Source organism: Elgaria multicarinata, chromosome 11, assembly GCF_023053635.1.
Source record: "Elgaria multicarinata webbii isolate HBS135686 ecotype San Diego chromosome 11, rElgMul1.1.pri, whole genome shotgun sequence".
NCBI classification, from domain to species: Eukaryota; Metazoa; Chordata; class Lepidosauria; order Squamata; family Anguidae; genus Elgaria; species Elgaria multicarinata.
In genome coordinates, this window is record NC_086181.1 from 37,133,560 (window position 1) to 37,154,792 (window position 21,233).

The window sequence follows — 21,233 nt, forward strand, 5'->3', positions numbered from 1 at the left end:
CCTCTGCACCAAGATTGCCGTTTTTGTTGGAAAACTTTGAAAAAGAAAGAAGAAATCCAAGAAAAAGAAGGATCTAAATCCGTCACCCGGGTTCCGAAGGGGCAGATGCAACCGGCATTGGTGGTATTGCGAACAATCAGAGCAACGATAATCTAGGATGGGCCCCGGCAGATGCCGGACGGCCGCCTGGGCTGTAATCTGGGTAAATCGGGGCTGGTGGTTCCCCAAGTCTCCCATGTGATTGGTCTAACTCGAGACCAACTGTCCAGCCTGGCTGGGTGTCAGAGCATGAGATATTATTAGAAATAATTTCATTTGGCACTCTGAACGCAGAAGGATTGCAAAGGGAAAGAGTGATTATTTTGTTGATGGGAAGGCTGGTGACTAGAACTGGGACAGCGGCAGCACCCTTGGGTGGCAGTGGCTGGGAGCCCACACACGCTGGCATTGGCCCCACGTTGGCTTTAAGCAACAAAACACTGGTATTTCTGGCTAAGCCTTTTCGCCTTTGGCCGCACCACTTTTATTATTATAGATATTGTAAAACAGCAGCAATAAACCTCTGTATATATACATCAAGGTCCAACTGCCCGGATATCAAAACGTCTTTAGCCTTTGTTTAAACAGTGTGACTGTAGGGGCAATTTAACATACCCTGGGAGGAAGTTCCAGAGACAGGGTGCCAAAACAGAGAATGCCCTGTCTTGGATCACCACTTTCCTAGTGTCTGGCTATTGATGAGCAAGGAATACCCTAATGCAGTGCTGGACTTAGGAACAAGCCAACTTGGTCACGGCTTATGGCCTCGTATTATGAGGGGCCTCTAAATATGTTGGGGATAACTAAGTCACGAAGAGTCGGAAGGGACTGAACGAATAAACAACAACAAAAAATAAGATGTAAGATAGCAAAGATGGAATCATTTTGGCTTAAATACATTGGAAAGTCTGGTGTGACTTGCAGCAGAGTTGCCTTATACAGAGAAAGTGTGGCAACACAGCATTTAGTATTGGAGGCAATAAGTGCAAACTAGAGCCAGTTTAAAAGAAATTAAAATCAACTTATTTTATTAATGCTTTTATACACATTTTCAAAGAAGGCTGTCTAGCTCTGTTTTACTACAAGTACCTCTAACACTGGGTGGTACCCTTTTATTACCCTTTCTCATAATGTAATATCCTTTATTTCTCTTTAATTTTATGGTATGGGACCTCTGGATCTTGACATGATTTAGGGCCTCAGCATGTCTTAATCTGACCCTGCCCTAATGATTGTAAGGCACGAGTTGGTAACAAGGAAAGCACTCCCTCAAGTGCTGGGGTCCCCAAGTCATTATTGGGTTTATTTGCCATTAGCAGAGCCTTGAATTGACATCAGTAGCTCACCAGCAGTTTTCAGAACTGGGAGAGACTGAAAGAACTGGGCATGTTTAGCCTTGAGAAGAGGAGACTGAGGGGAGACATGATAGCACTTTTCAAATAATTGAAAGGTTGTCACACAGAGGAGGGCCAGGATCTCTTCTCAATCATCTCAGAGTGCAAGACACGGAATAATGGGCTCAGATTACAGGAAGCCAGATTCCGGCTGGACATCAGGAAAAACGTCCTGACTGTTAGAGCAGTATGACAATAGAACCAATGACCTAGGGAGGTTTAGCCTTCCAAGAGGCAGCTGGACAGCCATCTGTCAAGTATGCTGTAGGGTGGATTCCTGCACTGAGCATGGGATTGGACTCCCCTGCTCCCCTTATAGACTCCTTCCAGCTCTAGTATTCTATGAACCCACAATAACCTCTGCCTTGTCAGGATTCAGCTTCAATTTACTGGCGCACATGCAATCCATCACTGCTTCTAGACACTAGTCCTTCATTTACACAGCCTCTCCTGATAGATGTGGAATGAAGAGATAGAGTTGGGTGTCAGCTACATATTGATGGCACCGTACCCCAATGATGTTCCCAGTGACTTCATATAGATATTAAACAGCAGAGAAGACAGAATGGAGCCCTGCAGGACCCCACAGGATAAGTGGTGTTCCAGAGGTGGCCTGTGGTTTTTACTACGATGAGGTCAAGACGAGGTCTTTTTCTTACCTAAGCTGGATCTGGAGCAGGGGTGGGGAATGTGTTGCCTGCCAGATGTGGTCGGATGTCAACTCCATCAGCCCCAGCCAGCTTAACCAGTGGCGAGGGATTATGGGAGTAGCAGTCCAACAACATCTGGAGGGCTACATGAAACTCACCAGTGTGTGCATGGGTGCTTTTGCTGCTCTCTATCCCCCCTGTAGGAGGGCCTGCAATTCCATAGTCCAAACCTCTGCGCCTTCTTGCCCCTTCTGCTGTTGGTTTGAGGCACGCTGTGCTCTGGATCCCCGTTTTATGTTCCGATTTTAATTTCCGTGTTCAATTCCCCCAAATGTATTTATTAAAGGGTCGGTTTCTTTTCAACTCACGTGGACGTGAGTTTATCCGGAGCATTACACACATGCTCAGCCAATGCTGCCAACGAAAGATCCCACAGTCTTGACTCTTCCCCCTTTTTATAAGCAGGCACGGCCCTTTTGTCCCAGGCTTAAGGCGTCGGCTATCCCTGATGCAGCATCCACTTATAGGAAGAGATGCGGAGCTGGGGTTGGTCTTTATGACCTCTGAGAGTCCCCCAGCATTGCAATGTTCTGTGCTCACCCATCCCTAAAACAATGAACTGACGCGCCTCCTGCCGGTTTTTGTCTGTTTGCAGTTCTACGTGCTGGGGGTCGTCCTGGCCCCGATCCGCGTCGCGTTGGCCTTCTTGGTCCTGTTCCTCATGTGGCCGTTTGCCCTGCTCCAAGTGGTGGGCCTGCCGGAGGAGGTGCTGCAGGAGCCATGCTCAGGGTGGAGAAAGTAAGTGGTGGCTGTTGTCCTGCACATGACCCTTGGCTCTTCAGATGGCCACCGCCGGCTCTCCTAACACCCCTTCTGTTTTGTCTCCTTTCCCCTCTTCCCCCCACATTTCCAGCACAGTTTCCCACGGTTTGGTGTACTTCCTGAGTCGCCTGATGTTCTTCCTGCTCGGTTTCATGCGGATACGGGTGCGGGGACAGAGGGCGTCGCGGCTCGAAGCCCCGATCCTGGTGGCGGCTCCTCACTCGACCTTCTTTGACCCCATCATCCTGCTGCCCTGCGACCTCCCCAAGGTGGTCTCTCGCACCGAGAACCTCCACGTGCCAGTCATTGGAGGTGAGGGAATCTGGCACTGGGGAGGATGGGAGGGAAGGGGTTTGGTACCCATGCGAGCTGCAAATCCTAGCTGGGAAGAGGTCAGGCTGGACAGTTACACACCACCAGACATGAGGACAACAGATGGCACCAATTTGCATTGGGTTTGCATATGCAGATGGATCTGTCTAGGTGCACATACAGAATTAATAACTATTATTGAAATGGAACTGCAATACATCTCACCATAGCAAGGAAGACTCTGACCAGGGGGCCTCTGTGCCTTGCTTGGTCTGGTGTCCAGGTGCTCACAGGTACCTTCTCTCCATCCTTATGGTTCTTTGACTTTAAGCCAGCCCTGGACTGGACAGCCCATCAAAGGGAGGTGTCTTTCAAATAGAGGACTGTCCTCTGTTAATTAGGACACCCAGCGTGATGCACGTCCCCTGCTTGTAGCACGCTGCGGTGGGAAGCAGGGTCCTACACGTCCCATGCTGAACATCCCTCGCAAGCGCCATTTGCATTCGGCATTCTGAGAACCCCACCCTCTGATTTTAAAACAACCCCCTGGCATTTCTCACCCTTGTCTTGCATGTAGCCCTGATTCGGATTGGGACCCCTTCACATCAGGACGGGAGGATTAAACCTCCCTCCTCCACTGTTCACTTCCCCAAATCCTCCCCTCCCCCACACCTGCTGCCGCCTGCACAGAGTTTTTTAAAAAGTGCCAGTGGAGACTTTTGTTAATCCCCAGCATTTGTGTGTGTGTTGTGGGAGGCCGAATCCACCACGCGTGCCTTTCCCATCTCCGTGTCTTGCTCATCCCCTCCAGCCCTGCTGCGGTTCAACCAGGCCATCCTGGTCTCCCGCCACGACCCGGCCTCTCGCAAGAAGGTGGTGGAGGAAGTGAAGAAACGGGCCACTTCCCAGGGAAAATGGCCGCAGGTAAGTTTTGGGGGACACCCCAACCTACCGGGTCAACTCGGCGGTTGGCGGTTGGGGCTCTTGAGCTCCTCCTCATTCTCTTTCCTTTATTTCCCTTCTCTCCTTGCCAGGTTCTTTTCTTCCCAGAGGGAACCTGCTCAAACAAAAAAGCCTTACTCAAGTTTAAACCAGGTAAGAGGACAGCAAGTCTGGTCATTTGGGTTGGGGCGTATAGACTTACCTGTAAACAGCATTGGGTGAGAGGGCTTTTGGGCTGTGGTACAAATGCTGATTCTCCTCCACCTCCCCACCACTTTCATTGCTGAATTGACAGTTTACCCTATTCACCTTTCTCCTTAAGCTTTCAGTGAGCTTTCCACTTTTTTTTTGCCTCCTCTTCAAGTGCCTGTCATATTTTTCTTTTTCTTTTTTTTTAATGTTGCATGTGTGTGTTTAATGCACTTTTTAAACACTTGGAAAAGGGTTCAGAGAGTGGAAGAAATTGGCTTTGTGATTGACATAACCACCAGGCAATCAGCACTCTGCACAGCCCTGCTCTGAAAAGGATGGGGGAGCCCCTTGTGTTTGACAGAAGGGGCCAGCCAATTAGTGCTGTGCACAGCCTTGCTCTGAAAAAGAGGGGATAGCCCTTTGCGATTGACAGAAGGGGCCAGCCAATCAGGGCTATGCACAGTCTGCTCTGAGGAGGAGGGAATAGCCCTTTGCGATTGACAGAAGGGGCCAGCCAATCAGGGCTATGCACAGTCTGCTCTGAGGAGGAGGGGATAGCCATTTGCGATTGACAGAAGGGGCCAGCCAATCAGGGCTGTGCACAGCGTGCTCTGAGAAGGAGAGCCCAGCCCTTTTCAACAGACATGAGGCGCCAACAAGTTAGCATTGCACAGATTTAATTTCTGCCCAAAACCGGCAGAACAGGCAAAAAGCCTGTGAGTATCCTTCCACCGTGGGCTCATCCCTGAAGCTACATAGGTCTGTACACAGCCAGGATTCCTCTTCCGCAGCCAAAGAGCAGTGGCGCAAACCCTGAAAGCATGTGTTCTGTGTTCACAGGTGCCTTTATATCTGGTGTCCCCATCCAGCCGGTCCTCATTCGATACCCCAACCCTCTGGTGAGTGTACAAGAGCTTTGGGAGAGGGCCACAGCTCAGCAGAGTGCATGGTCAGCACGCGAAAGATTCCAGGTTCAATCCCCTGCGTCTCCAGATGGGAGAAGATCCCTGTCTGAAATCCTGGAGAGCCGCTGCCAGACAAGGGCAGAGGGCAGAGGTGGAGAACTTTGGGCCCAGGGGCCAAATCCGGCCAACCTGAAGCTCCAACCCATCCCTGTGGGATTCCCCAGATGGCCACACCCACTTCCTCTGGCCACACCCCCTTTCCCCCATAGCTGGTTGGTTTTCCAGCTTTTGTGCTGTTTTTGCCCCAGTCTAAAAGGTTGTCGTGCCTCTCCCAAGGTTTAGTTACTGGCAGTAAGAGCTTTCAGCTGAAATCCTGGGGGGGGGGGGGGTTTGTGTGTATTTTGCCCCGCCCACTCCTGCCTTGGCTCCACCCACTACTGGAATGTTGCCCTGAGAGCTTTTCTGAAATTCCGTTTGGCCCACGGGCTGAAAGAGGTTCCAAGACTCCTAGTATAGGTAGTACCAGCAGTGGTGACCCAAGACCCTTTGCTGCCTGCGGTGAAGGACAAGATGGCGCCATCTCCTGTTCCAAGTACAAAAGCCAACTGGGCTGACAGATGGATCTGTCCAACACTGATAATGGCACTGTCGCAGGCTAACTTAGGGGGTGCAGAGTAGGCCGCATGACCCACAGTTCTCTCCTCCAGCTTCTTGCTGCCCCCTTTCATCCAGGGGTGGCGCTAGAGGGGAGTCAGATGAGGGGGAAGCACCTCAAACAAGGAGCAAGCCAGTCCACATTGCTGGACTCCTGCCATTACTTGAAAGAAAGGGACTCTTCACATGTACAAGTGCATTGATCTATTACCATCTCTGTAGCTCGTCTACAGTTCAGCTACAGATCTTGAGGCCACAAAGGCTACACATTTTGTGGCTACTGACGTCCTCTTCAAGATGCCACACCCACGGGGAAGCATTTGGCATGCAGGAGAGAGAATTAACTTCATGTATTATTTCTATACCGGATGCCTAATTGTCAAAAAAGAAAAGAAAAGATATTCAGACCACAAATTAATATTTTTTTTTCAGAATTCAAATTAATTTCCCCTTCTGTGGTGTAGGCCAAAAGTAAGCTTTTCCCTATTTATTTCAGAAATAATATGCTCAGGGTGGAAGTTTTAATGTGAAAATACTATTTATTTTTATTATTTATTTATTTTTTTTTATTTATTACATTTTTATACCGCCCAATAGCCGAAGCTCTCTGGGCGGTTCACAAAAATTAAAACCATCATAAAACAACCAACAAGTTAAAAATACAAATACAATATAAAAAGCACAACCAGGATAAAACCACGCAGCAAAATTGATATAAGGTTAAAATACAGAGTTAAAACAGTAAAATTTAAATTTAAGTTAAAATTAAGTATTAAAATACTGAGTGAATAAAAAGGTCTTCAGCTGGCGACGAAAGGAGTACAGTGTAGGCGCCAGGCAGACCTCTCTGGGGAGCTCATTCCACAACCGGGGTGCCACAGCGGAGAAAGCCCTCCTCCTATTTTTCTTTAAGAGATCTTAACATATGGGATATATCTGGCCCACCTACAAATATATATTTGCGCCTTCTGTCCGCACTCCCAACCACAGACTTTTTTCCTGTGCTGCCACCTCCCAGCATCTGCTGCCTGAGGTGACTGCTTCACTTTGGTTAATAGGAGGGCTGGCTCTGATTACTGAGCTATATGGACCAGTGATCTGACTCCGCATAAGACTGTTTTTAAGGTTCCTAAGAACAGGGATGGAGAGGCAGGTGAAGACACCATTCAGCTACATCCCCCACAAACACGCTTCCGCACACAGGTTTGCACCGGCACTGAGGACTGTACAACCCCCCCTAAATCTAACAAAAGTGTCTCTTTCTTTGCAGGATTCAACAACCTGGGCATGGAGAGGACCTGGAGTGTGAGTTGGGGGGGGGGGAATTGGCAGCTGAGGGCTGTGTGGTGGTGGTGGTGTTTTGCTCATTCTGCAGACCAGGGGGAGACTGAATCTGTAACCAGCATGTCACCCTCCATTTACCCTTTTCAGGTTAAAAGTCATCTGGTTAACAGCAACTCAACCCTACACTACTGTGGAAGTGGAGGTAAATGAAGCTGATATTTGGGTTGGGGTGGGGGGTTGTGCCTTATTTGCCCCACAGCTCTAGGGTGACCATATGAAAAGGAGGTCGGGGCTCCTATATCTTTAACAGTTGCATTGAAAAGGGAAGTTCAGCAGGTGTCAGTTGATGGTGCTATATAAATAAATAATAATAAATAATAATAATATTGTATATATGGAGAACCTGGTGAAATTCCCTCTTCATCACAATAGTTAAAGCTGCAGGTGCCCTGCCCTCTTTTAAATCTAGTATAGTTCCTGCAGCTTTAACTGTTGTGATGAAGAGGGAATTTCAGCAGGTTCCCCATATATACAAATGAGACTTGCTGGAATGCCCTTTTCTATGCAACTGTTAATACAGGAGCCCTGTCCTCCTTTTCATAGGGTCACCCTACACAACTCCCTCTACTGAGCTGTACGGCTACACTTCATGATTCCAAGTAGCAAGCTTTTCACACTTGGCAGCATTTAGATGCATGATCCACACATTTGAGTTTTACTTCCAGATTTCCGCTAACTTCCTGCTCTACTTTCTGGGTGGGTGGGAGCAGCAGCTTCTAAATGTGTATAAAATACCTGCTGTAACCATAGAACGGGTCTCATACTCCCTTTGCTTGTATGCGCCTGAGGCAATTGCATCAAAATAAACACGTTTTTGGAATCTTACCCGCTTGTCCATCTCGCATTGACTCTCGGCTGGACAACGAACACCCTCCATAGGGAGGAGTGGCATTCCCGCTCTTACCACGCTCCCCACAAAGTTTAATTCCGCCTCCCTCAAGCTGGCGTTCTCCAAATGTTGTGGACTTCCATTCCCATCAGCCTCAGCCAGCAAGGCCACGGGGTCAAGAATCCTGGGAGCAGTAATCCAAAAATCTGGAGGGCTTTGGGTTGGGGGAAGACTCAGTCCTGCCACAAGCCGCCTTTCGCCGACCCTATTCTTAATTATCCCTGTCATTTGCAGTTCCTCCCAGTTTATCAGCCCAGCGCCGAAGAGGCCGTGAACCCCACGCTCTATGCTAACAACGTCCAGAAAGTGATGGCCAAGTGAGTGGGAAATGAAGGGTGTTCATAGGGGGAGGGGGAGGGATTTTGGCGGGGGTCAGGGGACTTGGGGTGAGCTGAGGACTACAAGGGAAATACCATGACAGATGTGAGGTATGGGTTGTAGGGGGCAGGCCCACTCAAACGGACCAGGCCCTGGTGCCCATCTGCACCAGAGTGACCCCCGTCAAGCTGAGTTGGCAGCTGTGGCCAGCACCGGTGGGCACCGTCCAATGCCATATTCCAACCAGCACCCCCTGCCCTCAGCACTGCTGCTTTTCTCTTCGTTGCTGCTCCGCACCTGTCTGCTGTCACTGGGCAGAAGGTGATGGGTGCAAGAAGAAGGAGCCACAGTCTCTGCTCACCTCTCCTCTCCCTCTGGGCGCGTGGGTTTGGCCCAGAGGGAGAGGCCAAGCGGGTGGGAGGCAGCGGTGGTGAGGAAGAGAGGGGTGTACTGAGGTCGTCTTGCTCCAGGCCCCGCCGAAAGCTAGACCCAGCCCCGACATCAAGGGGGCTTCCAATGCTGCAGCCCCAAATGGAAACGTAGTCAAGATCAGAAAGCCTGGACTTGCTTTCAGCCAGAAGTGTGAAATTTCTGAGGGTCAGGTTGTATGGTACAAAAGAGAGGGGAAAGAGCACCACTGAACCAGGGGGGGGGGGCAGGAAAGATAGCCAAGCTCTGGTGCTATAAAACAATCTTTTTCTTTAAGAGTGAAGGACTTGTTAAAGATTAAAGAAAAAGATTGTTTTATAGCACCAGAACCTGGCTCTCTTTTTTCCCCTCAGGTCGAATGGTGCCAGAACCAGGCCGGTGTTGTGGATGTCTATTGACTTGGAGGGTTTGAGGGAGAAATTGGAGAGGTGAGAGGGAGAACAACAAGAAGCAGGCTTTCAGACTAGCCAAAAGGAGAAGGTCCGGCAGCCTCTGGTATTTATACCAAGCCTGGCCAATAGGGAGGAGGCTTCACGCTGCCTCCCAATCACAGGGCCCTCTGTTGCATTCTTCAGTTCCCTTCTGCACCTGCGGAGGGCGCTCAAGCTTGAATGCGCGATGGCTCACCAAGCCGCATCACGGACCCAGGCCTTTGGGCTGCCAGTTTGGGTCCTTGACCAAAGTCCTAGGAACAGAGGGGATAATATTCGGAAAACGGGATGTTTGCGCACAGGAAGTGTAGCGGTGACGTAGGCCCCTTGACCGAGCTGGTGGGACATTTCTCCTCTGGTTTGTTGACCCTTGCTTTGCCATGGAGGCCTCTTTGACGCTGCCTCTCTCCCCTCTTTCAACCAGGGCCTTGGGGATCCCAGCCACGGAGTGCGAATTTGTGGGCAACCTTCCAGTCACCATGGTGGGGCGCCTGAGGGTGGCTCTGGAACCGCGCATCTGGGAATTGGGCAAGGTGCTCCGAAAGACCAGGTGAGAGACCGTCGGGCGAGGTGGGTGGGTTTGAACCTCTTTCAGCCCCAGGAATGAATTCCATGTAGGAGGAAGTTCTGGGGGGTGGGTGCATTTAAGTTCCTTAGAGAACTTAAGAGAAGATTGAGGGGAGACATGATAGCACTCTTCAAATACTTAAAAGGTTGTCACACAGAGGAGGGCCAGGATCTCTTCTCGATCCTCCCAGAGTGCAGGACAGGGAAGAATGGGCTCAAGGTTCAGGAAGCCAGATTCTGGCAGGACATCAGGAAAAACGTCCTCACTGTTAGAGCAGTACGACAATGGAACCAGTTACCTAGGGAGGTTGTGGGCTCTCCCACACTAGAGGCCTTCAAGAGGCAGCTGGACAAGCATCTGTCAGGGATGCTTTAGGGTGGATTCCTGCATTGAGCAGGGTTTTGGACTCGATGGCCTTGTAGGCCCCTTCCAACTCTGCTATTCTATGATTCTAAGTGGTGGACGGAGCCAAAGGTAAAAAAGGGTAGATGTAAAGGCAAGGGATGAGTCCTGACTGAAGCCCAGAATGGATTCACAGCCGGAGCTGAGTACAGGGGAGGAAAGTTCATGGCCCCCAAGACAGGTGGCACCGTTTCCTGGTGCCGCCCATGTTTCCCTTCAATTTCCACTCGCCACGGGCGTAAAACCATTCTCTTCCCTTTTCATCGCCTTTTCTTTTTAAGTTTATAATTTTGTAGTTTGTCCCCCAAGACAATCATTCCAACCAAAGTCTGGATCAAGTTCATGAACCCCTTCCACGGTTGCTAATACACACGTGCGGCTACGTCGCACAGGAACCTGTTTGGCCTTTGTTTGTTTTTAAATGGAGCACGTTGAAAAACTGGGGGGGGGATGGAAAAAGAAGAGCATCAAAATAAATGTTAACATCTGGCTCCTTTTCACCTTGGCGATTACCTCTCTTTCTGCAGGTGCCTGACGGAGGGGACACAGTGCCATCTGGATTCACTGCCGGTTGGCACGTCGGGGCGGCTAGGGCCAAAGTTGCTGGCTGACTGGCTGGGGGTGGACTGCCCGGAGGTGGTTGAAGGGTTCCACGTCTATTTCCAACAGGTAAACTGGACTAGGAGGGCATGTAACATTCAGAGAATAAATTGGGCTGCACTGGAAGGAGGGTTTTTTTTAAAAAAAAAATAATGTTACAAAAATCCAGTGGTGCTGCAAAAGCTTTTCAAAAATATGTGATTGTTAAAGTGTTCCCCAATTGGCTAGGATTACCTGTGAGACCATGGTAGGCAGCCTTGTCCAGATTGGGAGAGAAGTTGCTGCAAAAAAAGTTTGGCTGTTAGAGTGTTCCCCAACGGGCTAGGATTGTCCATGTGACTATTAAAAAGAAGTATTGGGCAAATTTGGGCAGGGGCAGGTTGTACTGTGAGGGAGTGCTAAAAAAGGGCTGCAGAAATGTTTGGTTGTTAAAAGTGCTCCCTGATTGGCTAAGATTTCCCATGTGACTAGCACAGGAAAATACTGCCATTGCTCTCTAAGGCGGCTTCATTTGCCCTTATTTTTGTCTGTATCTGATGGGCTATGTAGGGTCACGCAGTGGAGGCTGGTGGCTCTGATTTTGATGGGGCTCTAAATCCATTTGGGGTTTTAGTCAGAAGCAGCCAGTCCTCTAAAAGAGCCATCCAAAGTACTGAACCCTACCCTCAAAATAGGGTAAGCACCTTGGATAGGTCCTTTAGAGTTGTGGATGGTTCTGACTAAAACCCAGAATGGATTCACAGCCCTACCAAAATTGAAGTCACCCGCCTCCTTTGGTGTCACATCCAATATGTGATCACTGAATAGCTGGAATCACTTGAGGAAGAATGAACAAGAAAGAGAAATGGCACTCAAGCAGGAACAGAGGGCGGGGGAACCATGGCTCTGAGCATCTTTGATAAAAGGTGGTATTATGGATAACTCCACCCTACGACATCACATAAACCCTCCTCAGGCCAAGCACCAACACTTGAAAACCTGAGGGAGGGTTAATTAAAACCTTTCCCCTAGCTATGAGGGAAACAGGTTTAATATAGGATCTCTCAAAATATACTGTGGGGATACTCCGGTGTGGGTGTTTAATAACTGTAAGGCAGTTAAATAATGCCAAGCTGACATGTGGTATTGGGTAGCTAACAAAATAAAAATAAGTTTATTGTTGTTTAAAAGTTTTAAATCAAAATATAATACTTTCAATCCTGCCTGAGCTAAACTCTCCACACATCAACCACGTCACTCTCTTCACACCAATCCTAAGTCCCTAGAATCTAAACTCTTCAATAAACAACTCTCCTCACACGCACTACTCAATCTCCAAACTCACACAACCTCACAAGCTCCCAACACTCTCCTTATATCCTTCCCCCCACTTATTACATCATAAACCACACTCACTCAGTTCTAACACTCCGTACTTATCAGACATACTAATCTAGACATATACAAGATACTCAATTGTGGGGTAACACCATACACCCCATCCCAGAATTGCTACTTTTGAGGTAAAAAAGTGACCGAGAAGAACATCCAGCTCTTCCCATTGGGTGGGAGTCCCAATGGAATCCATCCTCTCTTCCTTGTCGCATCTGTTCTCAGGACGCTGAAGGCAACATGGACTCCCGGGAAGTGGCCCTAGCCCTGGAGGTCTTGGAGGGCGAGCACGACCCACAGGAACTGACGCGTCATGCCTTTGAGGTACCTGCTGTGATTGGATATGATGGACAAAGAGAATGGGCCTGCAGGAAGCCCAGCTAGATACCCAGCAGAGACCTTGGTCTGGAAACCCAGGCCTCCATTAAACATCTAAATGGCAAGGAGGACAATTCTGCCCCAGCTGTTTTTTTTTCCTAGCAGGAAAGACCCATTTGGGAATAGCAGCTAGGGAAGGGTCAAGCAGCAGGCAGGGGAAGGGTCAAGCACCCCCTCTCACCACCACTTTCCCTTCAAAATCATGGAGTTTGATGGAGATCTAGGTCTCCACTCTTAATACGGGCCAGTTTGGTCTTTAGGGATGAAACAGCACTTGGGGTGAAGTTGCCACGAATTTGGATGTGTGTTTTGGGTGGTTGTGTGTGGGGGCAGGGGAGGAAATACTCGCAGACAAATACAAATTCCAGTGTGCTTGATGAAAGAGAGATGAACCAGGAGACCCCGGTCTTCCTCATGGGGTCTTCGACTCTCTTTCAAGGCTCTTTAGCCTCCAGTCCGTCCCTTGAACGTAAACAAAGTACCTGGCGGGAGGTGAGCCTTTGTTGGCCCCAGAGAAATGGTGGTGTAAATAAACAGCTTTTGCCAGTAAGGATTTGAGAAGCATGAGAGGGGTTTTGAACACAGAAAGGGGATGTGCTAATGGGATGGGCGGCTCTGAGGTATGGAAGGTGAGGCTGTGGGTCAGTTATAGCAGGGGTGAAGTACCTCTGGCCCGCAGGCCAATTCCAGCCTGCTTTGTGTCCCTAGCCACTTTCCCCAGACTGCCTATTGTGTTGCTATTTTCCAGCTTTTGTGTGGTGGTATTATTATTATTATTATTATTATTATTATTATTATTTTATTATTTTCCTGCCTTTTGCCCAATGCTGGGTCTCAAGGCAGCAATATAAAAATTAAAACATATACATTTAAAACCTATGAATAGAAATATACAAAAGTTAAAAATATATTAAATATGTTCCAATATTTAAACATTTAAAACATTTTAAAAGTCCTTAGCATAGACGGAGGTCCAGATTATTCGCCAAAGTCCTGCCGGAACAAAAATGTTTTTGCCTGCCTCCAAAAGCCCATCAAGGAGGGAGCCAGTCTAGCTTCCCTGGGAAGAGAGTTCCAGAGCATTGGAGCAGCCACCAAGAAGGCCCTCTCCCATGTTTCCACCAGGCATGCCTATGATGCTGGTGGGACTGAGAGAAGGGCTTCCCCTGAAGATCTTAAAGTACGGGCATGGTTTTCCCCTATTCTAAAAGGTGGAAATGCCTCTCCTAAGGGTTACTAACTGGTAGGAAGAGCTTTAAGCGAAGCTATGCTGGTATTTTCAGTATTTTGCTCCTGGCCCCTTTTGCCTTCAGCTGAGCCCTACCGCTGCAATACAGCCCTTGGGCTAAAAGACCTATAGAACGAAAGCGGCAGACAGAGCATACAGCCAAGTGGCCAGGACGCAAAGGCTTTAATGGGGTGGAGCTGTGAGTATCACCATTGGGGGGAAAGTGTAGTGGAATATGCATTGAAACTTGTTGTATCTTGTAGATGGGACTAGTTCGGTATGTCAGGATTGCGAGGCATCTATGAGGAATGAAATATATTCTTGGAAATGGAAGGAGGCTGCCATAAATGGGCAAGTCAAGTGCTGGAAGCAGCACATAGCTTAGCTTAGCCAGGGGTACCTTCATCTGGGTGTTACTGGTTTCAGTGGCAGACCTGGTTACATTGAGAAAAATGGGCATGGTGGTATGACCAGGTCAGAAACTCTGGACGAGGTCATTGGCATCGTGAGAGTTATGAAAGGCCCGAGTTTGATTAGTTTGGGAGAGAGATCCTGAGAGAATGAGGAACTCGCTATACATGCTTAGGCTGACTTTGCCCATCGTACCTTCCATTTCAGTAAATATGAGCTTTGGATATTTACTGTTAGATTGAGAGGGACCCAGGTATGTTCGCGATCTGCCTCATCTTAGCTGAAGTTTGTTATTTCCTTAGGCTGTTTGAGCAATTCAGATGTATCCTTTGGTACCCTATTTGTGTTGTGTAGCTTGAGAAAGGTTTCAGAGAACACTACCCATATACTTTAATTCTTGAAGCCCAAAAGACTTGGTAAATGTTTACAACTCTTGTCACTGAGTAGGGTCTGTCCTTTAAAGCCGCTTGATCTGGTGGATCTCAGATACGCCCATTCGGGTTTGAGAAATATGCTAGCCAGATGGAGCGAGAAGCAGTTACTTGTCTCAAAGGCCCAGGTTGCGCAAGCCGGCTGCGTTCCACGTTGTAGTCGGCGCTCATATCGGTATTTCTCTCTTTCATATTCACACCACCGCCACACCGCCAGCTATTCTCAGAGGTGGATGCTGGGCCAGGGGGCCACCGGCTGCGCCAGGATGGCTTCTGCGCCATTTTGCGCCTCCTGCTGGGGACGCCGAACGCGGATGGGGCTGGACTCTATAGCCGGCTCTGTGCCGGGGATTGCAGCCAGGACGGACTGACCCTTGGTGAGAGCTCTGATAAACAGGGGTATGGAGGAGAGAAGAGGGAGACGTGTGGGGTTATTGTGGGACTATTTTTGCTTGCGGCCAACATGGCTGCCTTTGCTTTATTGTGGCTAGAGTAAAGGAAGGGCCGGTAACATCAGGATTCGAGGAGGGAGGGGTCTCCCTTTGTTCCCTCCCTGTCTGCAGGCCAACAAAAGTTATTCAAAATACTTTCAGCAAATAATGTCAGAGAAGTGAGATGAGGTGGGGTGGAGGAGGGGGTTGTTTTCAGGCAGCTTGGGGACACGATAAGGAAGCCCTGTGTAGGAATTGGGTGGGTAGGGTTATGAATCTGGGGGAACTAGAGGTATATGTTGTATGTAAGTGGATGTAGGCATACCGTAGGGAACCTGCCAGCCTCCAGATGATGTGGACTACAAAACCCATCATTACTGACCCATTAGCCATCCATTGAGCAGGAGCCCAAACCATCTGGAGGAGGTCTGATAGCCTACCCATGATATAGGTGGCATCTGTGGCATCTCGATCCTCCCAGAGTGCAGGACACGGAATAACGGGCTCAAGTTAAAGGAAGCCAGATTCCAGCTGGACATCAGGAAAAACTTCCTGACTGTTAGAGCAGTGCGACAATGGAATCAGTTACCTAGGGAGGTTGTGGGCTTTCCCACCCTAGAGGCCTTCAAGAGGCAGCTGGACAAGCATCTGTCGGGGATGCTTTAGGGTGGATTCCTGCATTGAGCAGGGTGTTGGACTCGATGGCCTTGTAGGCCCCTTCCAACTCCGCTATTCTATGATTCTATGATCCGGGTTCTGACATTTGGGGCATCTTATGGGGTCGTCTTTATACTGACATTTCGCCTTTCCTCTCTTTTCCTTCACCCAGATGAATTCCAGGATTTCTCTCTCCGCCACCCTGACTATGCTCGCCTGTTCAGCACGTACCTGCGCCCCCCCGTGGCCTGCTCTCTCTCCAAGCCTGGCCTCCCGCCCTCCTATGCTAATGGTGTCCCTGCAGCCCCTCCCAAGAGCAAGGCAGACTGAAACCCCCAAACCTCTTTAGCCATGTGTATACAACAAAACACACACCTACACACACACAAACAAACACACACAGCCATGCCACACCCTTGGCCACGCAAAACCCCGCCCCTCCTGCTCGTTTGCTCGGTCCCTGCCGCCGTGGTGGTGAGGCGGAGGGGGCGGAGACACCCCCATCTCAGGGCAACCGTAACCGGGGAAACACAGCCGCAAGTTCTTTGGGGATTGGGGCTTCTCTCCGTTTCTTTTAATTTTTTTTATTATTTTTGTTATGTTTTAATTATATCATTTATTTTACGTTGTTGATTATAATTATTATTATTATTATTGTTATTATTATTATTATTGTCAAGGGGAAGGAAGAATGGAAGGATGAGATGCCGTTGCTTTCTGTTTAATTTTTTGTTTTGTAAAATATAAAGAAGTGCTATTTTATATATAAAATAAATATCTATATCTCTATAATAAAAAAAAAGATATATGTATTAAGTTTTAAAACAATGGCGGTTCCTGGTGTGTGTGTGTGTGTGTGTGTGTTTAAGGCACTTAATGGAAAACTGAGAGAGAGGTGTCTCAGGGCATGGTGGACAAGAGGTAAAGACCGTGCCTTGAACGTCAAGACTTCATTTCAAATACGTTTTGCACATTGATTTAGTGCAAGAAGGTTGCATTTAACTGGACCACCAGAGAAGTTGAAGGCGGAGCAAAAGCAGTGCGGTTCCAGTGTTTTGAGGGTCCTCAGGTAAGACTAGGGTGACCCTATGGAAAGGAGGACAGGGCTCTTGTATCTTTAACAGTTCTCTAGAAAAGGGAAGTTAAGCAAGTGTCATTGGTATGCAGGAAGCACCTGGTGAAACTCCCTCTTCATCACAACAGTTAAAGCTGCAGGAGCTGTACTAGAGGGACCAGATACAAAAGAGGGCTTTAACTGTTGTGATGAAGCGGGAATTTCATCAGGTGCTGCATGCATGCATAGAAATTCCCTTTTCTATGCTACTGTTAAAGATACAGGAGCCCGGTCCTCCTTTTCATATGGTCACCCTAGGTAAGACACCCTCAGTGGGGGCCTGCCCTCAGCAAGTCTGCCTTTCCAGAGGCTTGCCATGCTCCCCAGCCGCTATTGCTCCTCATCCTATGTGTCATCATTGCTACCACTTCCTTTCTCAACAGAAAGGGCATCTAAGCAAATAGGCCGCGGCATCCGCTGCTCCTCCTCACAACCACCACCACCATGGTCTGGGCCAAAGCAAGAGGCAAGTGAAGCATCAGGTTGCCATGGCGAAGAGGAAGACAGATAAAAGGAAGGACGTCTTCACACAATGCCTAGTTAAACACTGGAATTCGCTACCACAAGGTGTGGTGACGGCTACCAATTTGGATGGCTTTAAAAGGCGCTTGGATAAATTCCTGGAGGAAAAAGCTATCAATGGGTACTAGTCCTGATGGCTAAGCGCAAGCTCCAGTAGCGGAGGCAGTAAGTCTGTATACACTAGTTGCTGGGGAATATGGGTGGGAGGGTGGCATTGCACCCATGTGCTGCTTGTGGGTTCCTGGTTGACAGCTGTTTGGCCACTGTGAACAGAGTGCTGGACTGGATGGACCCTTGGTTTGATCCAGCAGGGCTCTTCTTATGTTCTAAGAAGGAGGAGCAAGTCCAAGAGGTTCTTGTAAGTGGGACCCTGCTGAGTGTGGGCCCTTGGCAGCTGCCCAACCAGGCCTACTGTTGATGCCAGCCATGTGCAAACTGTTGCATTGTATTCATGCCCCCTCCCTGGAGTGCTCCTACGCAGGGCTCCAGCTCACTTAAACAGAAGCCTTGTAGCTTTATTTGCGACTCAAGATATGGGTAAGGAAAAGGAACATTCCCCGCCCCCTTGCCCACTCTCCTGAAATCTTTCTTGGCTGTGCTATTCAGTGCTGAGGAGCTCAAAATTCGGGGTAGGTTGTCAGCCCTGAACCTGAGTGCTTTATTTTTACATATCTAGGGATTAGGGAGGATTCATGAGAATGGAAAAAAGGGGAAGTACTTTTACTTCCCCTTGAAACCTTCCCATATAATTCAGGCAGCGGAGTTTATTTAACCTCATAGCACACAACCACTCCCCTCTATCCACAATCCTAACACTCACCGTGGGGGTACTGTTAAGCTAAGGATGGGCAGAAGGTAGATGATGTGGATGTACTGGTAGATCTCCGGGTGATAATGTAGTAGATCAGCAAGGATTTCTCCCTCCCAATTGTTTAGCAACAGTAGCAACAAAATGACTGCCCATCATACTTCTCTGTTTCCTACAACTCCCAGAATTCCCCAGCCAGGAATTGTTGGACTTTCCCCCCATCTAAATATGTACAGAATTGTGCCTTCAGTGTATGTCTTTTGCACTGGTTGGATCTTGAGTTTCTAGAAGATGCCTGAAGTCTGCTTACCTCTGCTGTATGTTGTTAGGAGCTTAAGCAGATAAATCTCCTCCACATCCCTCTTTCTTTTTGGCTTGTTACTCAAGTGCCGCCTTTCACATGCCGTAGTCTTGGAAACAATTGAGCATAGGTCTCTTTGGGGGAGGCGTAGTTCTGTGCTTTTGTAGAGGGAAGGGTGTTCTCAATTTTTCTTTTTCTATTAATTTACAAACTTGTACACTCCTGCATACCTGTGGAGCCCCCACCCCCCAAGTATTTTTGAGTGGGCCCTTCTCACTCCTAAAAGTGATCAGCACAGTTTCACCCGAGTTTGAAATTAGAAGGAATGACGATGACGTTTCTTCAATAAGGCAAGGTGGTGGAGTTTGCAGAGTCAAATTTGCGGGGACAACCAAGTGTGATTCAAAATGTCTTTTAATTCATTAAGAAACGTGAACAAAGAGGGGTCTCTGCCATCCCATGGGAAACATGTCTAGACGGACTGTAAACCAATCTGTGTATTCCAGCACGGTCCTCATCTGTGGAGCTGTGGTGGGGCTTTGAAAACTCAGGGTAATGAAGATGACAGTGCCAGTGTTGGGACTTTGAAAGCTGTTGCTCAGGTTTGCCAGAGTTTGCTAGTGTCGGCCTCCACCAGAAAAGAGGCTGTGTTACTGGTTGCGAAGGCGCTTGCTCCTCCGAGTACCTGAGCTATTGCTCTTTCTCTTGTGGCTATGGTGGACAGCTGGGTTGGCTTTCTGGTTCATGTTTGGTAGAGCAAGGGAGTTCTGGGGCATCTGCCCCCTTGTGGAATGCCTCATCTTAGCACCTTGTTTCCAGGTATCTGTGGGTGAGGAGGGCACTGTGTCCTCTTCTTCCATTGTGAGAGATACATGACCTCTGTGGGGTGAAAGGCTGAGCTTGCAGGCAAGCAAGGAGGAGAAACTGGATAGCTCTTCATCCTCTTCCTCCCCCTCCCCCTTGACTTCTCCTTTACGGGTGCCTTCCATGCTTCCTCCAGGAAATTCTGGAAGCATAACATTTGCCACAGTGACCCTCTCGAACAGTTCTCCCCCTGTCACCTTACTCGGCTTCTTCATGTCCTCCTCTGAACCAACTGGCCCACAGTGGACTTTGGAAGAGGGTGGATCACTAGACTCAAATCTCTGGTTGGATTCATCCTTTTCATGGTTGTTTTGAAGAATGAGTTGTTGTGGAATTGTTGCTTCTTCTTTGCCAGCAGTGGTGGGTAAAGAAGTGTAATCTCCACCAGGACCACAACTGGATCCATCAGCCTCAACCATGACACTATAGCCTGAAGGATTCATAGTGGACTTCAGAGTGTGTTTGTCATCTGATAGGTTTTCCACCCAAGGGCTAATCTTGCAGTGATCTGTGAGTGGCCATGGAGACTTCTGGAATCTCTCCGGGCCCTTTTGGATATGTGAAGATGGAGAATCTAGTACTGAGAAGGTGACATATGGCGGATTCTTAGAACCTATGCCTGGTAGTTGGTCTTCAAGCACCCCTATCCCACTAGAATCAATCAATTGTTGTCCATTTTCCCTGCTGAATTCAGCATGTGGCTTTAAGTTAGCATCCTCATCCATTACCACCATGGGTGCGTCAGTTGACTCTTGGCCATCTTGTTGATTGGGAGTCGATTGCTTTTGTGGTGCTAGCTTATCTTCAGACAACCTTCTATTTTTGACTGGGCTGTTAACTTTTATGGCTTGTGGCTTCTTCTGATAACTGACTTCTGATTCTTGGCCATCAAGCTCATTTCCAGGTCCAGGAAGGGCCAATGTTAGATTGTCTTGTGTTTCCAAACTTTGGCTACATGGGTGTATGCTTCCAAATTGGGTTGCAATTACATCAGGGGTAGATTTAGGCCATTCCAAAATAGCTTGGAACTGGTATAAATCTTTGACCGTCTCTCCTTGGCAGCCATCTTGTTTTTCACATTCAAGCTGCATGAGTTCCTGACTACCTTGTTTCATCTGGTTGTCCCAGTGAGATATCATCTCCTTACTCTCACAGTCAAGCTCTGTTTTACTTGAGGTATCCTTAGATCCCCTACTATCTTGAACTTGGGATTGAGCTATGACTTCTTCCACATGGTCTACATTTAGTTCTCCATGTCCATTCAAAGCAACTTTTAGAGCCCTTTCTCCAGCTATATGGTCGCCTAATAATAATCTGTTTAAGTCTTGACTATTATGGCCAGTCACTTGTAGAGCATCTTCATGTACTTCCCAGTTAGCCTGAACCTTCTTTAGACATTTGACCTTATCTTTTTGGCTACCATCTTGTTTTCTACATTTTTTATGGTCTGATTCTGGACTGTTCCAAACTAGCTGAGCTCCATTATGGAAATGTGCTATGACACCATCGCTTCCCTGTTCTTTTGCCATAGGAATCTCTACTTGATCCTTAACCTTTCCTTCTTGACTGCCATCTTGCTTTGAACGTTCTATGGTAGAAGGCCTTGAAATTCCTTGTCCTTCCTTGTTGTCCCTTTGTGACGCTAGGTTCCCAGTAAGTCTGCTCTTTTCTGTTTTGTCTGGAGTGGCTTCTGACCTGACCCATTGGACATGAGGAAATCTGTTAGGGTGACCTCCAACATGGTCCTGTCCCTGTGAGTTCTTGGTTTCTCCTTCATCTGTATTCCTCAGAGAGGGTGGCAGATCTCTTTCCTGAGAGTCATGACT

The 21,233-nt window shown here is 48.3% G+C and overlaps 1 protein-coding gene across 2 annotated transcripts in view; it reads left to right on the forward strand.

The window, feature by feature from the left end:
- Positions 1-16,593, forward strand: part of LPCAT4 (lysophosphatidylcholine acyltransferase 4) — a 31,219-nt gene extending 14,626 nt beyond the window's left edge. Inside the window, exons 2-14 of one of the 2 annotated variants that reach the window (XM_063138483.1) lie at positions 2,739-2,881; positions 2,997-3,217; positions 4,029-4,141; positions 4,252-4,312; positions 5,192-5,250; positions 7,181-7,215; positions 7,342-7,396; positions 8,378-8,460; positions 9,746-9,871; positions 10,819-10,960; positions 12,488-12,586; positions 14,928-15,087; positions 15,971-16,593. In XM_063138483.1, coding sequence (XP_062994553.1) covers positions 2,739-2,881; positions 2,997-3,217; positions 4,029-4,141; positions 4,252-4,312; positions 5,192-5,250; positions 7,181-7,215; positions 7,342-7,396; positions 8,378-8,460; positions 9,746-9,871; positions 10,819-10,960; positions 12,488-12,586; positions 14,928-15,087; positions 15,971-16,128 — 1,455 coding nt within the window. In that variant the 3' untranslated portion in view covers positions 16,129-16,593. Of the gene's footprint in view, positions 1-2,738; positions 2,882-2,996; positions 3,218-4,028; positions 4,142-4,251; positions 4,313-5,191; positions 5,251-7,180; positions 7,216-7,341; positions 7,397-8,377; positions 8,461-9,745; positions 9,872-10,818; positions 10,961-12,487; positions 12,587-14,927; positions 15,088-15,970 lie in introns of those variants that run through there. The other variant, XM_063138484.1, reaches the window with a different exon arrangement.
- Positions 16,594-21,233: the final 4,640 nt, after the last annotated feature.